This window comes from Gallinula chloropus, assembly GCF_964237585.1.
Source record: "Gallinula chloropus genome assembly, chromosome: 9".
Taxonomy (NCBI): Eukaryota; Metazoa; Chordata; class Aves; order Gruiformes; family Rallidae; genus Gallinula; species Gallinula chloropus.
The window spans coordinates 15,933,183-15,947,793 of record NC_140094.1 but is presented as its reverse complement, the minus strand read 5'-3'; the positions used below and the strand labels follow the sequence as shown (position 1 = coordinate 15,947,793).

Below are 14,611 nucleotides of genomic sequence, written 5' to 3'. Positions count from 1 at the left end.
TGTGCTCCTGCAGCAAGACAAAAATCTCTTTGCAGATAGGGAAGCTGAAGGTGGGGATGTGCTGGTCCCGGTGTCTGTGGCAGGATTGTGATTCCCAGCCTGGCATTGGCTCTGCCAGGCCCCTCTGTCCTCTGCCATGGTGCTGTGTGATCATTGCTGTCATTGACTGCAGCAGCCGAGCGATGGATGATATGTAGGCAGTGCTGCTCAAAAGCATCTCCAGGTTGGGTACCTGGAAAATGAGCAGTTTGTGTCCTTGAGGAGCAAGCAGGGCAATGGTGGCTGAAGCAGAGCTTCTGGTGTGGCACCAACTGGCTGCTTGTCATCGTGTTTCAACTTCTGCAGCAAGCTGGGGGGCGGTCTGTAGGAAAGCAAAACACCACCCCCGTGTTCTTAGGCTTTGAGGCAGAGGCATCGGTAGCTGTCAGGCTTGTTGGAGGGTGTGAACAGGATTTCTAGCTGTCGTGTGGCTCTCCACTGAAGACTTCATGGTTTGTTTTCCTGGGATCGTTATTGGCAGGTTATGGTGAATTCAGACAGCACAGTATCAGTGGCGTTTGTTGTAGCCACAGCATTTCATCAGAGCAGTCACCCTGTGTGTGAGTGTCTTCTAGGAATGAGTAATACCCCCAAGGCTGGTGGTAAATGTAGATGCTGAGCTCCTCTGCATTAGCAGGCTCCCATGGGGGAATTGCTCCTCAGCTTTGTTTAAGGGGACCCTCTAAGGGCGCTGCCCACGTAAGGGAAGTTTCAACAAGTGCATTGAGGAGTCTGTACACTGAGGCAGGGCTGTTGAAGCTCTTTGCTTTACGTTTTTGAATTGAACAAGAAAACACTGAACTTGAGTGAGTTCAAATCCATGGGTTGGTTAGTACAAAAACCCCTAGTCCCCATCCCATGTGTTTGCCTGTGGAGATGCAGCTCATGGTCAAAATCAGCTGTCTCCAAGTTACTTACAATTTACATTAGCCGTGTGTGTGTAAGTGTTGTATAGAGGCAGATGTTCTGTTAACAACCTCAGTGGTTCTGTTTGAAGTGGGTGGGCAGACACAATCAGAAGAATACACCAGCGTTATTAAAATGTTAGCAATGTTTTGGGTTTTTTATAATGAAGTTCAGGCTTGTAGAGAAACGCTGAAGAACAGACCTCTTTAAAGAGAGACCGTCAAATGCAGCATTTAGTTCTAGTATTGTCTTCTGTATTGTTCTCTGGTGTGGTGGTGTGCCAGACTCCGGGTGCTCGTCAGGGATCGGGGGTGCACTGTGATACAGGTGTAGAACTTTTACCATGTTAATTACCAGTTTCTAGCCAACGTGTGACATGTTCTGTGCATTGAAAGCAGTAAGGGCTTTCCTTTCTCCTCTCTGACTTGTTGATGTCCTAGCTGTCTGGTCTAGTGGGATTTTCTAGTTGAAGAAAAGCTGTAAATGTCAGCTACTTGTGAGCCCCATGGTCTGTGTGCCCCATTACCCTGCAGAGGCTCTGACTGTACCTCAGAGGATGTGTAGACACCTAGTTGAACTTCATTGATATGGGCTTACCAATGCAAAACGGCTTGCAGAAGTTGCAAGGCTTCATTATGTTAATAATGGACTTCACATTGATGTAGTTGACAGTGGGAATTTCCATGGAAGACTATAAAATATGCTGCCATGAGAGGTTGACATGATTTAGGTTCGTCAGCCACACAGACTTTTAACTCATTTCCAGCCTTGCATTCCTGTCCCTATCATCTCCAAATGTAAGTGCCTTTGCAGGTGGTGTCTTGCTCCTGATGTAGAGCCTGTAGCCTTGCTTTTGCTGTACCTGGATTTTGGGGTTTTTTGTCAATTCAGTGCAATTGAGCAGTGCCAGTAATTTCTTCTTAATATCATAATAGGATTTACACACACACATTTGCATTCAGTGTCTGTGGAAATAAAGGATGTCTGTGTTACTCCACTGCCATGCTTAGGAATGGGCTCAGCACGTGCTGCTTCCTGTGCTGTTAGTTCTGTACATTGAAGTGTGGATCCTGTACTGTACCATCAGCACAACAGTTTACTGTCTGGTTTTGATGTATAGGTGCAACTGCACTGGGCATTATGTAGGAAATCTTTAGTGGGCCAAGGGGTAAACTAAGAGAGGGGAGGAAACCTCACTGTGCAGACTCTTCCAGTTGCTTTTTTAAAATATGAGCCAGACAGCTGTGTTCATTATGGTATTTTATTCTCAGAGCTGCACCATGTTTGTCCTCCCAGATGGTAGGTAAGGTTATTGCTTTCCTCTCACCACAAAATGGAAAATCCAGTGGAGAGAGGTCGGCTGTTCAGGGGACATGAATTTATATTTCTCATAGCAGGTCCTGTATTACTAAAACACATGTTGGAGTGGGCTTTACGTGGTGTGGTGTCAGCCTCAGAGTTCTGTGCTAAGTCACTATCCTGTCCTCAGACCAAAGTGAGCATTTGGGGAAAACCTAAGTTGTGGGAGAGAGGAAAACTTTTCACTCTGAACTCAATTTGAAGTGATAAGAGGGAATGCAGTGTTTTAATACTGTTTGCTTATGTTAAGATACCCTTGGTTGGAATTTGCTGTGAATTAGAGCTGGTATTTTTCCTTCTAGGAATTACTCCTTCTACGTGCTCGACAACCACAATCTTCAGCAACTGTGGGACTGGAACCATCATAACTTGACGATCAAGGAGGGGAAAATGTATTTTGCATTTAATCCTAAACTGTGTGTTTCTGAGATTTACCGTATGGAAGAAGTTTCGGGAACCAAGGGACGGCAGAGCAAAGGAGATATAAATCCAAGGAACAATGGCGAGAGAGCCTCTTGTAAGTAAACAAACAAAACCTTGAAGCAGGCTGCATTAGGAAGGTATCACAGTGAACCCAAATCAGCACGCTGCCACGTTGCTGACCATGACAATATCTAGAGGCTAGAAATTACAGCAGGCTTTCAGTCCTTCTATTTGTTCACTCTTTCACAGCTACATTTTAAAAACTGTTCACATGTGTGCAAAGTTATATGGTTACGTAGCTGCTATCTGGTCTGCAAAAACCATTTGATGAAGAGGACTGGGTTTGGGTTTTTTACCCTTTTTGTGGCTGCAATGTTGTATAACAATAGGAACATCCCTGGGAAATGAGAAACAAAATCAAGCGTTTTGATATATCCAACAAGGAACAATTTCTCCATTTCCTTTGCAAATGGGCATCATTATGAGTATTTTGCTCGCCAATAGCTACTCTTTCTTGATAACTAAGGAGGCTGTGGAGTAACAAACACAGACACCAAAACAAACAGATATTGTTATATTAAATCTTTTCAGCTCCTGCCAAATATTGTACCTTGTTGCTAGAAATGATTGCTGTAAGCTCAATTTTCAGGGCATTATTTTCAAATTACTTGCTTTTGAATTGAGAACACCTTTTAGTGTTCTACATTATTCCCAAACTTCACTGTCTCTGTGATGGTCTAAGTTATTGGAAAGTCCTCCTTTAACTTTGGTGGCCTTCACATCAGGTTTCCAGGTGTAACTCAACACATTTAAAACCAGTCTCTCATCTAGGAGTTAAGATGATGGACTGCTTTACAAGTTGGACCTCAGTCTCTTAGAACCAATGATGTGTTTTTCTTTGGTCTGTTTGTGGTCTTCTCAGAGCTGAGTAAATTAAAACAGAGATCTTGTGTGTAAGTCAAGTCCCCTTGTTCAGGGTGGTGTTTACAAAACTAGGAGGCGTACTCTGCTAATGTCTCTCCAGGCACGATGCATAAATGCAGATGGCGTGGATCCTTGTTGTGAGCGCGCTTCATTCTTCGCACATTCAATAGCACGGAGGCTCGCAGTCCTGGAGGAGCTACAGACACACAGCCAGCCCTTACTACCACTGCGGCTAGTGCCAGCCACTGCCTGCTTTCCATAAAAACATTACAGAAAGCTTTCTGACTCTGAGAAGGGGAAAAGAATCAACAAAAGCTAAACTGCCCTTGAAAAGATAGCACCAATAGTGCCAGTGTACGAGGGTGAAAACCCCTTTATTTTCAGAGGCTTCTATGGACCGTTAGAAATGAATTTGCAGTTAAGAGTGCAATTTCTTCACCCAACAATTAAAGTTTGTAAATTGCTACTTTGTTCTGGATTGGAAGGCTCGCTGATTTGGTAGTGGGAAGCCATTCATTTCCAAACTGCCAGCTTCCATCTAGCTCTCTTCAGAAGAGTAGCTGGAAGCTGCTGCCATCAAATGGTTGTGCCGTATATGAACTGAGTTTTGCAGTTCTTGGTCCAGCCTCTCATGAATAGGTATGTAAACTCCTTTCTCCTTTCCATGTTATCCGTTTCCCAGAGAAACAAATTGTAGTTGTCCAAAAAGTTGTCCTGGGAAGTCAGAACACAGAGGCCAGTTACTGCTCTGTGCGTGCTTTGGAGCTGGGTGATGCATTTAGTGCTTCTAAACCCGTCCTGTGAATAAACATCTTCCATCACTCGCTCAGGGAGAGCCTGAAGTAGTTTTCAAGAGCTTTCTGATGGTGCATTAAAAGAAAATCTGCTTCAGAAAAAATAACAACAAGTAGCTCCAACGTACTCTAAATGATTGCGAAGGTCACTGCTTGCTCTTAAGCACTCAAAGGTGGCAGGATGAAATAGGAAGCTCTGCAGAGACAAAGGCTGTTGGTATGCTGTGCTATCATGGGCACTGCTGGAAAGGCTGATTAGCAAAACCTGGTACTGAAGAAGCAGCAAACACTAACAGGTGCTGTGATGCTAACTCTGCCATGTCTTGTCCTTCTGTGCTGTAGGTGAAAGCCACATTCTGCGTTTTGTTTCCAACACGACGCTCAAGAATCGGATTAAACTAACATGGGAGCGGTATCGCCCTCCGGATTACAGAGATCTCATTAGCTTCACTGTTTACTACAAAGAAGCGTAAGTAGATGTCGTCAGAGACTAATCAGGACAGTGAAGAGATGGTAGACAGTTCTACTCTGACTTTTGGTTTACTGGAGAGAAAAATCATTCAGCAGAGTCCTTGGGGTAGTTCCTGTTTCCTGCCATTTATATATCTTGTCAGTCTACGTATTTCATCATTAAGTCCCACTTTTGTTCAGATTATTTTCCTGCTGGAGCACAAGTCCCCTTTGAAAAGAGGAGTGTTTTGATTGAAGCCTACAAACGGATTCCAGATCCATCAGGAAATTTCAGATTTGGAAAAAAACCAAAAATGATGTAAGGCTTGGCTGTTCTCAGTGGTCTGATTTAGAGCCCTTCATAAGTCATGTCATGTTTACTGAGAGCTTTTCTTTCTTCGGTCATAGTAGTGACTAGAGTGTGTCACAGATCGGGAATTTGCCCCATCACCTTAATGCCATGTCTACTCAAGGTTTGAGGTTATTTAGATTGATCTAGCTTTGGTAGTGTTCAGATTTACTGTCCCTTGATAATGGAGGAGTAGAGCAGTTGCTGGACACATCCTAGTATCTTAGAAGGTGTCTCTGCCATTGCACGTCTTTGTAGTGTCTTAGCTTTAAAATAATCAAAAATGCAAATGAGTGCACTGATGATTTTCCAAGCATTTTGAGGGTGTGAAAAGGAGGTTCAGAGTCCTGGTGATGATGTATGGAGCAAGGCTGCAAGACATGGAATCACAAAGCATTGATGTCCAGCATGGCTTGAAAAAGGATATCACTGTGACAGTAGTAATTCAAAACTCTAATACTACTTTATATTCTCTTGCAGCTTAGGACAGGTAAAACTGTATAACTATATGAGTATGTTTGTATTTGGTGGAAATAAAAGGGGAGGGGCAGGGAAGAAGCAGCCCATTGGACTGGTCAAGGCCAGTCCTGCAAGTTTAGAGTCTTTATGGTAAAAAGCTCAGCTACTGGCAATAACTGTCTTGAGTTGCTTCTGTTTCATACCCACTTAGCTGAAGTTCAGATGTGTCTGAAGCATTTCACTGTCTATTTTGGATTTTTAAAAATGCAAATTCAGTGTTCTCTTGACTACCCTTGCCTTACTGCTAGTGACAGAAGGCAAAACGTGCAGCTACAGCTGACCTCTGAATTTTGTAGTGCTGGAAATACAAGCTTTGTTCTATGGAAAATGAGTAAGCTGTCTTTGTTTCATTGAGAATATTAAAGGGAGATGCTCGTGAGAATTTTTAGGAGAAAATAAGTATTTTGTACTAATTTTTTCTTGTAAAATTTCAGACCATTCAAAAATGTGACAGAGTATGATGGGCAAGATGCATGTGGCTCCAACAGCTGGAACATGGTTGATGTTGACCTACCACCAAACAAAGAGAACAATCCTGGAATTCTACTGCAGGGATTGAAACCTTGGACTCAGTATGCCATTTATGTCAAGGCTGTTACCCTCACAATGATGGAAAACCATCACATTCATGGAGCAAAAAGTGAAATTGTATATATACGAACCAATGCTGCAGGTGAGGTCCTGAGCTCCTGGGTAAGAGGTCGATAGTGCTGCACTTGGGCTGTTTACATTATTATGCAAGTTCTGCTGGTAATAGAGAAGTTGAATTTATGTGTGGATGGGACTAAAAGTCTCAGTAATTATGAAAGCAGCATTAAGATTTGAAATAAAAACTCTGGTTGTTCAGACATTCTTTTCATTTGGAACTATGTGAGTCTTTTGGAGTTAGGTTTTCACACGTTGGGTCCATTGGTGATGGTAAATTTATGTACAGCCTTGGATTGGGACTGTAAGTGGTGGCAGTTGAACCCTTACTAACTGTTGTTAGTGAGGTAAGTTAGGAAATCTTTCCTTTGAGTTAGGATGGTATTTTTTCTTGGGTTGGGATTACCTTTGAAAGCTTGCACAGAAATGCATCACAGAACACTCTAGATTTAAATGCCTGCCTTTTTTTTTTTTCCTTCTTTTTCTAGTGCCATCCATTCCCTTGGATGTTATTTCAGCATCCAACTCCTCATCCCAACTGATTGTGAAATGGAATCCTCCCTCTCTTCCCAATGGCAACCTCTCATACTACATTGTACGATGGCAGCAGCAACCTCAGGACAGTTACCTTTACAGGCACAATTACTGCTCCAAAGGTAGGAAAACGAAGCATGGCTGTGTTGACGCGTGACTCTTACCTGCCAGCACGCTTTGTTTACAAGAGCTGAAGCCTATGCCCTGCTTCACAACTCTCTGAATAGCAGCAAGTAGAAGGGAATGGGTAAACATGGCTTGTGGCCTATTCACAGTACAGAGAGAAAAGAAACAAGCTGTGTCTTCTTCTTTTCTTTGAAGATAAAGTCCCAATTCGAAGATATGCTGATGGGACCATTGATACAGAAGAAGCTACTGAACCCACCAAGCCAGAGGGCTGTGGGGGAGAAAAAGGACCTTGTTGTGCTTGTCCCAAGACAGAGGCAGAAAAGCAAGCTGAGAAGGAGGAAGCAGAGTACCGGAAAGTCTTTGAGAACTTCCTTCACAACTCCATCTTTGTCCCCAGGTAATGGATTTTGGACACTTTGTCTTTGCAAGTGGGGTTAATGATGTAATTCTTTTAAGCATTTCTAGAGTTCAGGCTTCATGGACAGGAAAGCATATGTAGGTAACACCTGAAACACACAAACACTGCCTTGCCTTTCATGAGGCAATGTGCAGTGTTACTTTGCAGTTTCTCTTATTCATTAATTTTCATGTCTTTCTCTCAATTTCACCTAATAATAAGGGTTCTTACCTATATTGTTCAAGGACTTCAGTGATGGTTTCTTTTCAGAATCAAGAGTCACTTGAGGAGCTCTTTGTCTGTAAGGGTTTCGGAGATGAGCAATGTGTGGCAGACAAAGGGTTTCAGACATGATCTTTCTCTAAATAGCCATTTAAGTGCTTGTGTTCCTAATCTGAAGGTTTATTTGCCTTTGAAATTGAGGGCATAGTCACCTCACCGAATTGAAACTGGTCTTCTTTTCTCACTAATTGCAAAGAGCATGTTGGTTTCCTGGGTCTGTGCTGCAGAGAAGTATTAAATATGCCCACTCTTCCATGATAAACACCACTGCTTACACATTAAGTGGAATAGTAACGATTTTATGCTGCAGCATCAAGTAGATACTACTGAATTAATTGGTGATTTTGATCCTTGAGTTCCCAATTTATCCTTCATGTAAGCTGTTCTTATGTTAGATAATTGGATCGTGGGGCCCAGCACGCAGTGTATAGCTGTTATGGTACTGTGTGTAAGCTATCAGATTTCAATTGTGTGTGTTATCTCATTGTCTCTGGCAGGTGAAATTTATGGTGTTGTCCTGAGCTTGAGATCTTCAAAGTGTGCCTTTGCTCTTTAAAACTGATTTATTTTACTCTCCACTGTGATTTTTGGACTTCTCTTCAAAGTTGTGTGGATTGATTTGTGCTTGGCACTGTGATGTGTGCAGAGTTTTGAAAGGCACATGTCAGGTCTGAACTACTTGAAAGTCTATTACAAAGGGATTTAAAGTTTTTTTTTTTAATTTTACCAAATCTTTGTCATTTAAAACTCATTGCTTATCTTCTCCCAAATTTTCATGCACCCCTTCCCAAAGGAAACTCACAGAACCTTGAACTCTGACAGTAGCAAACAAACTGACCAGTTCACAAAGAATGTCCTGAAATCTTGACCATGCCCCGTTGTTCTGAACTTACCCTGATAAGGGTGTGTTTTGTAACAGCAAGGGCAGATAAGGTACAACGCTCGGAAACAGCCAGCACTTCACAGAGACTGGATGTCAGGGAAATTAAAGATGATAAGCTTGTGAGACATCTCCATAGGACAAATCTAAGCAGCTCCTCACTTGCTGATGGGTTTGTTTTTTTTCTCTCTCTTTCCCAAGGGAGAAATTAATGAGTGTGTTAACACAGTCCTCAATACTTGTAGTTGTTTCCAGTGTTCCACCTGTCTCCAGGACTTTATGAAAGAGCAGTACATGTAATAGAGTGTGAAAATACTTGGCTGGGTGGTTTTAAGGCTCTTGGAAAAGCCTGTTGATCTAATTGTGGTGTGCAACTTCTGGATGACCCCATGTGTGTTACTGCAGTGCTGAGGTAGATTTCAAGCATCAGGACTATGGTTAGTCTTTAAGACACACTCACAACCACAGGAGGATGAGTTCCTCTTCAAGGGTTTTTTTGCGCTCTAGCGAGCCAGGCTGAGGAGGGCTCCATGTCTCATGGATCTGAGAAGTGACGTGAAAACTGCCATGAAATGAGACACAGCTTGTGTATTAAATGACCCCCTTTTTCCCTTTTAATTTGTTTGATTTATTTTTATAGTGTTATTTTCTAATTTTTCTCTTTCATTTAACAGAACAGATGAATTTTCATCTTTTTATCTCTAGACATTTCCTTATTTCCTTGGTATTTTTCTCTCTTCCTAATATGACTTTGGTTGTCACCAACAGGTTTTCTGTTGTTTTCTCTTTATCTTTTTCCCCAAAGGCAAAGTAGGACTGTACTTTTTTTTGTTTAACCCCAGATAGCACCAAAGAATTTAAACTCTGTGCATCGCATAAAAGCAGTGATAAAGTCATGCCTTTTGGGTTCTTGCATTGACACATGCCTTTGTGGTTGATTGAAAATTAACTTCTTATTTTTTATTTTATTGCTTTTATCACAAAATCTGTTCATTGTACAGTGCTGGGCATCCCATGTGCTTTTAGCAGTTCAAAAGTTTATTCTTTCCACTGAATTAAAGCAGTAAATGAATTCTCATCTTAAACAAGGTGCATAGTTTAATAACTTCCATGAATACCAGTGTAGAGGAGGCACAAGTGCTTACATCCTGTGTGAAATTCCTCCATAACCCACCAACAAGTTAGGACGTTCCCTTGTTTGTAGCTTAAAATACTTCTTGGTATCTCAGGAAGGTTTTTTTCCCCTTGTCTTCGTTTATTTCTGTGGTTTACATGGCATCTGAGAATATCAAAAAGACAAGACATAGTAAAAGGATTTTGGAAGATTTTGTAGTGAACTAAAAAAAAAAAATCCATCCAACCTCTGCCAGAAGATTTCAAAACCAAGTCAGCCTGTTCTTGGCTCGCTTGCAGCATGCTGTTTTGTGGCTGAATGTACTAAGACAGTATATTTGACAGCGAATTAACTTCTCCTGTTGAGTCATCTTTCTTCCTGTTGTGTGTTTGTGATTCGCCTGGTTTGTAACTCTGTGATAGAAAGATGTTGGACTCCACCTCTGTCCTTGATAACCCTTACACTGACCAGGTGCTAAGTGGGTGGGGGGTGTGTGTGGGGGAAATAACCATTTGATCCAGAATTGGTTTTGCAGTGTGAATCTTCCTACGTTCTTTAACCCTCATGGTGCATTGCTTCCCAGGCAGGAGCAGCGCTGCAGCCTTCTGGAGACGTTCTGACCAGGAGAGAGAGCAATAGGATGTGCTGACACGCTGCACGTGCAGATTAGCAGAAAGCTTTTGTCTCTTTCATGGTTTTCTTTATTTAGCTTTTTTAGTGGCAGGGTTACGCATTTTACTGGGGTTTTTTCGCGTAGAGATAGAAGAAAAGCAGTGTTTTGCTGGAGACACCCTTTTGAGTACCTGTCTGGTTGCTCCACAGACCTGACCGGAAGCGGAGGGACGTGTTCCGAATCGCCAACGCCACTTTGGCCACTCGAAACAGGAACACGACTGGGACAGATCACTTCACCAACGTCTCTGATGCAGAGGAGAGTGAGGTGGAATACCCGTTCTTTGAGACCAAAGTGGATGGCAAGGAGAGAACTGTGATCTCCCATCTCCAGCCTTTTACGCTTTACCGCATTGATATTCACAGCTGCAACCATGAGGCTGATACTCTTGGTTGTAGCGCTTCCAACTTTGTCTTTGCAAGAACCATGCCTTCAGGTACGCTGTCACAAGTACAAAGCTTTGGTTTATTTACCAGAGATAGAGGGATTTCAGGAAGGATAAACCCTCCAAAGCAACCCAACCCCCCCCCCCACATTGGGGTATAATAAAAACATTGTGTGCAAGAAAATTAATTGGAACGATATAAAACTTCGTTAGAGTAATTTGATGCCCTTGACTGGTGTCTCATGTGCACTGAGAGATCTGTATCAAGTCTGTCCTGTGACCTGGACAGGTAGAAGTGCATGCTTTGAGTACTCAGGTAATCACAGGATAATCTGTCTCGCGGTGAGGTAGGCGAGACCCACAGTTCTGGTGGGCTTAAGAGGCTTTATTCTCTAGTTCCCTGTGTGCCGAATGGAGGCAGGGCAACTCTTCTCTGCTAATGTTTAGTTTTGCTGTGTTCGCTCTGAACTGTTTGCAGATGTTAGAGTCTTGCTGGTGGGAACATTTGCCAAATGTTTCTTCTGTCACAGAAGGACCATGCATTTGTCCAGCCTGGAAACAGGAGGAGTACTGTGTTGCCTTGTGCCCAGTTGCTGGCATCTAGAGTACTTCAAATAGGAAGCACTGAATGCTGTACTCATGTTTGGGACTTCTACAGATTGTACTTCTTCTGAGAAGAATAGGGATGATTTCAGTGTAAGCTCATACGCATCCAGCAAAGAGCTTCTGACTCCAGCAGATGTCCGGGAATTTTTGATGCAGAATGGTAGCAATTTTGTTTTGTTTCTGGGAAGGAAAGGCTATCATAATCCTCATCCAGCTGTGTCAGTAAAAAAGGCCAAAAAAAAAAAAGTATTGCTTATTTCAAGGAAATAGGGAAATCTGGGAAATGGGGGAAAAGGAGACAAATGGCTCTGAAAATTAAAGGCTAAACAATTCTGTTTTCTTCTAATCCTGACAACAGTAGTTTTGAAATAGTGGCTTTTTTCTTTGACTGAAACGGCCTCCAGGTTCCTGTGCAGTTTTGAACAAAAGACAAAATTATCAAGAAGGAAATATTGCTGCTGAGGCTTTGTTTTCTATTGTGACAGCTTTCCTAAGAGCAGATGTTTTAGGGGAGAGGCGTCAGTGGGTCAGATCCCATGTTCACTGCTGAACAGTGATGGGCTGCTGTTCACTGCCACTGGCTGGGAATGGCTGTGTGCACCCTGCTTCAGAGTGGTGCAAAGTTTGGAAGGGAGGAGGAGATGCTGATAACCAGGTCCTTAGACACACAGGTAGCAACTATCAGGGAGCCTGTACTAGGTGAGGCCATATTTCTGGCCATCAGCAGTTCAGACCCTGCTGATCTCTCCATCAGGCCCCTGGCTGATGTACTTCAGGTCCTTGAGTAGCACTTACTGCGATGCTTTGATACCCAAAGAATAGTACAAACCCTGTATTGTCCTCAGTTTGTTGCTTAAGTTCCTGTTTCAATAATAGGTGTTCTTCTCACACTGCTTGTAAATATTTTACAGAGGGAGCAGATAACATTCCAGGAACGGTAGCATGGGAAGCAAAAGAAGAAAATACCGTCTACCTGAAGTGGTTAGAGCCTGCAAATCCAAACGGGCTGATACTGATGTATGAGATCAAATATGGGCAGCATGGAGAGGTGAGGGTTTGACACTTCTCTGTGAAGAGTTAGTGCTTTTCACTCGAATTTACGGGCGAAATGGGATCTTTCCTAACGTGTTTCTGTGAAGCACTGCAGACCAAAGATAGAAATTGTGATTTCAAATGCCCAGCACCAGCCAGCATGCTATTCCTCTGTTTATTTTGACTATTGTTGTTTTCCATGTATCTCCTTAAGGTGTTTGAAGAAAAACTGATTAGATGGGGCTTCTAGTTAGAAGCATTAGCTTATCTGCAGCCCGGTTGTTTTCTCAAGGGTGAAGGAATGTGAAGATATTAACATGAACTGTAAATTGCTTTTTCCTTGTAGGAGAAGCGGGAATGTGTTTCCAGACAGGAATACAAGAAGCTTGGGGGAGCTAAACTAACTCATCTGAACCCTGGAAACTATTCTGCTAGAGTTCAGGCAACTTCGTTAGCTGGAAACGGGTCATGGACTGAGCCAGTCTCTTTCTACGTGCAACCCAAATGTAAGATGAGTGTTTGGCTGTGTCAGATCGGGGCAGTGTTGTCTTTTGAATAATTTCTGGTGTTCCTATATGGAAGTGGGCATGTGAGCACCTTGCCCGTACTCTGAATTGCTCTTGATTGCTGATGCTTCCTTGGGAGCTCTGTTCCGCTTTCTGGGAAGTGCTGACAACCAGGGGGTGTATCTGAGGGGGTTCCTTTTCATGCATGTGTTTATATATATATATGTATTTATGAGCATGTGCAACCAGGTGGTAGGTGTCTAGAGACTAATACTCTGGCTTCCTGTGATACACAGCTCTGCTGGGAACGTAATGCTAGCTGTGACAGCATGGGTTGGATTGTACAAAACCCGAGGCAATAGGGCAAACATGCTTTAAAGTTGCAGCAAATGATTTGTTTAGATTTTTGCCTGGCAGGTTTTTTAAAATACCAGGGCGCTTTTTCATATGACCTATTGGAGTGGTATTTGATAAAGGTAACACCCTGATGAAAGGGTGATGCCGATCCTGAGCGTGGGAGTAATGTGTGTTTTGGAAGAACACCGCCACAGTGTCCACAGAGACCCTCTCAAGAACTTCTGTATTTGGTTGTAGAGCAGAGGTATCCACATGAAAATTGGAACTCTGTCTTTTATTCCTTTCTGGTTTTCTAATTGCTGGACTTTGAAGAACTGGGAGTAAAGAACAGTGTGTACTTATTCCTCAATATAAGGATAAGCAATTGCAAGGTGAACAAAAGGTGAAAAAAGGTGAATGTGTAAGCGAACAATTCCATGTTGTTCGCTGAGGAATGCAAGTCCTTAAGCATAACTTGTGAAAACAAACCCCAGACAAACACCGTTCTGTACAAAATTAATACTTTCTGCTGTCTGTTTTCTTGTTCCACTCATCTGCAGTCAGGGAGTGTTTCTGAGTACATTTTTCCACATGAGACAAGAAAATGAGTACTTTGATTTCTTCCTTGCATGGAAATATACTGAGTGGGTTTTGAATGTCTCTTTGTTAACGGAGACTTTATAGAAACCCTGATACAATTGTTTTCTTGTTGGTTGCAGCAGCAAACTATGGAAACTTCTTGCACTTGATAATCGTGGTCCCTATTGCTTTCCTGGTCATCATTGGGGGATTACTGGTAGTGCTGTACGTCTTCAACAAAAAGAGGTGAGTTGTATGTCTTTCTGGTTCAAACTGCAGAAGGGGAATGTTTATTTTCAAATCTGTGCCCATGGAGCACTTCAGAAATTAAAAAGGGAAATGGCATTCAGAGGGCTTGAGAAGCTGAAGTAGATTCTGTCTTGTTGGTGTGTAAAAGGGGAGGTGGTTTAGAGTTACCAGCAAGTATCTGGCTCGTTTAAGATATGAAGAGGCTTTTTATTACAGTATCATGTTGGAGAGGGAAGGGGAAGGGTTGTCAGGAACATATTCACTGGGACAGTAATGGCAGGCACTGAACCCGTATAATCAGAAGCTTTGAAATATGGGTCAATATAAATCATGAAAACTTAGTTCAGTTTAGGTTAATTTGATTTCTTGCAAATCCTAGAGGTTTTTAAGTCTTTACATCCACTTAAAAAAATTACATCCCGGGGAGAGCAGTCTGGGGGACTGTTGTATTGATTTGTTTTCCTCAGTTCGTATATTTTTTTGGAACTAGTGATTTATTTT

At 42.4% G+C, this 14,611-nt stretch overlaps 1 protein-coding gene across 2 annotated transcripts in view; it reads left to right on the top strand.

The window, feature by feature from the left end:
• Nucleotides 1-14,611, top strand: part of IGF1R (insulin like growth factor 1 receptor) — a 176,117-nt gene that overhangs the window by 143,236 nt on the left and 18,270 nt on the right. Inside the window, exons 6-14 of one of the 2 annotated variants that reach the window (XM_084268166.1) lie at nucleotides 2,607-2,821; nucleotides 4,788-4,914; nucleotides 6,198-6,436; nucleotides 6,897-7,064; nucleotides 7,264-7,468; nucleotides 10,567-10,853; nucleotides 12,320-12,456; nucleotides 12,787-12,946; nucleotides 14,005-14,107. In XM_084268166.1, coding sequence (XP_084124292.1) covers nucleotides 2,607-2,821; nucleotides 4,788-4,914; nucleotides 6,198-6,436; nucleotides 6,897-7,064; nucleotides 7,264-7,468; nucleotides 10,567-10,853; nucleotides 12,320-12,456; nucleotides 12,787-12,946; nucleotides 14,005-14,107 — 1,641 coding nt within the window. Of the gene's footprint in view, nucleotides 1-2,606; nucleotides 2,822-4,787; nucleotides 4,915-6,197; nucleotides 6,437-6,896; nucleotides 7,065-7,263; nucleotides 7,469-10,566; nucleotides 10,854-12,319; nucleotides 12,457-12,786; nucleotides 12,947-14,001; nucleotides 14,108-14,611 lie in introns of both variants that reach the window. The other variant, XM_084268165.1, reaches the window with a different exon arrangement.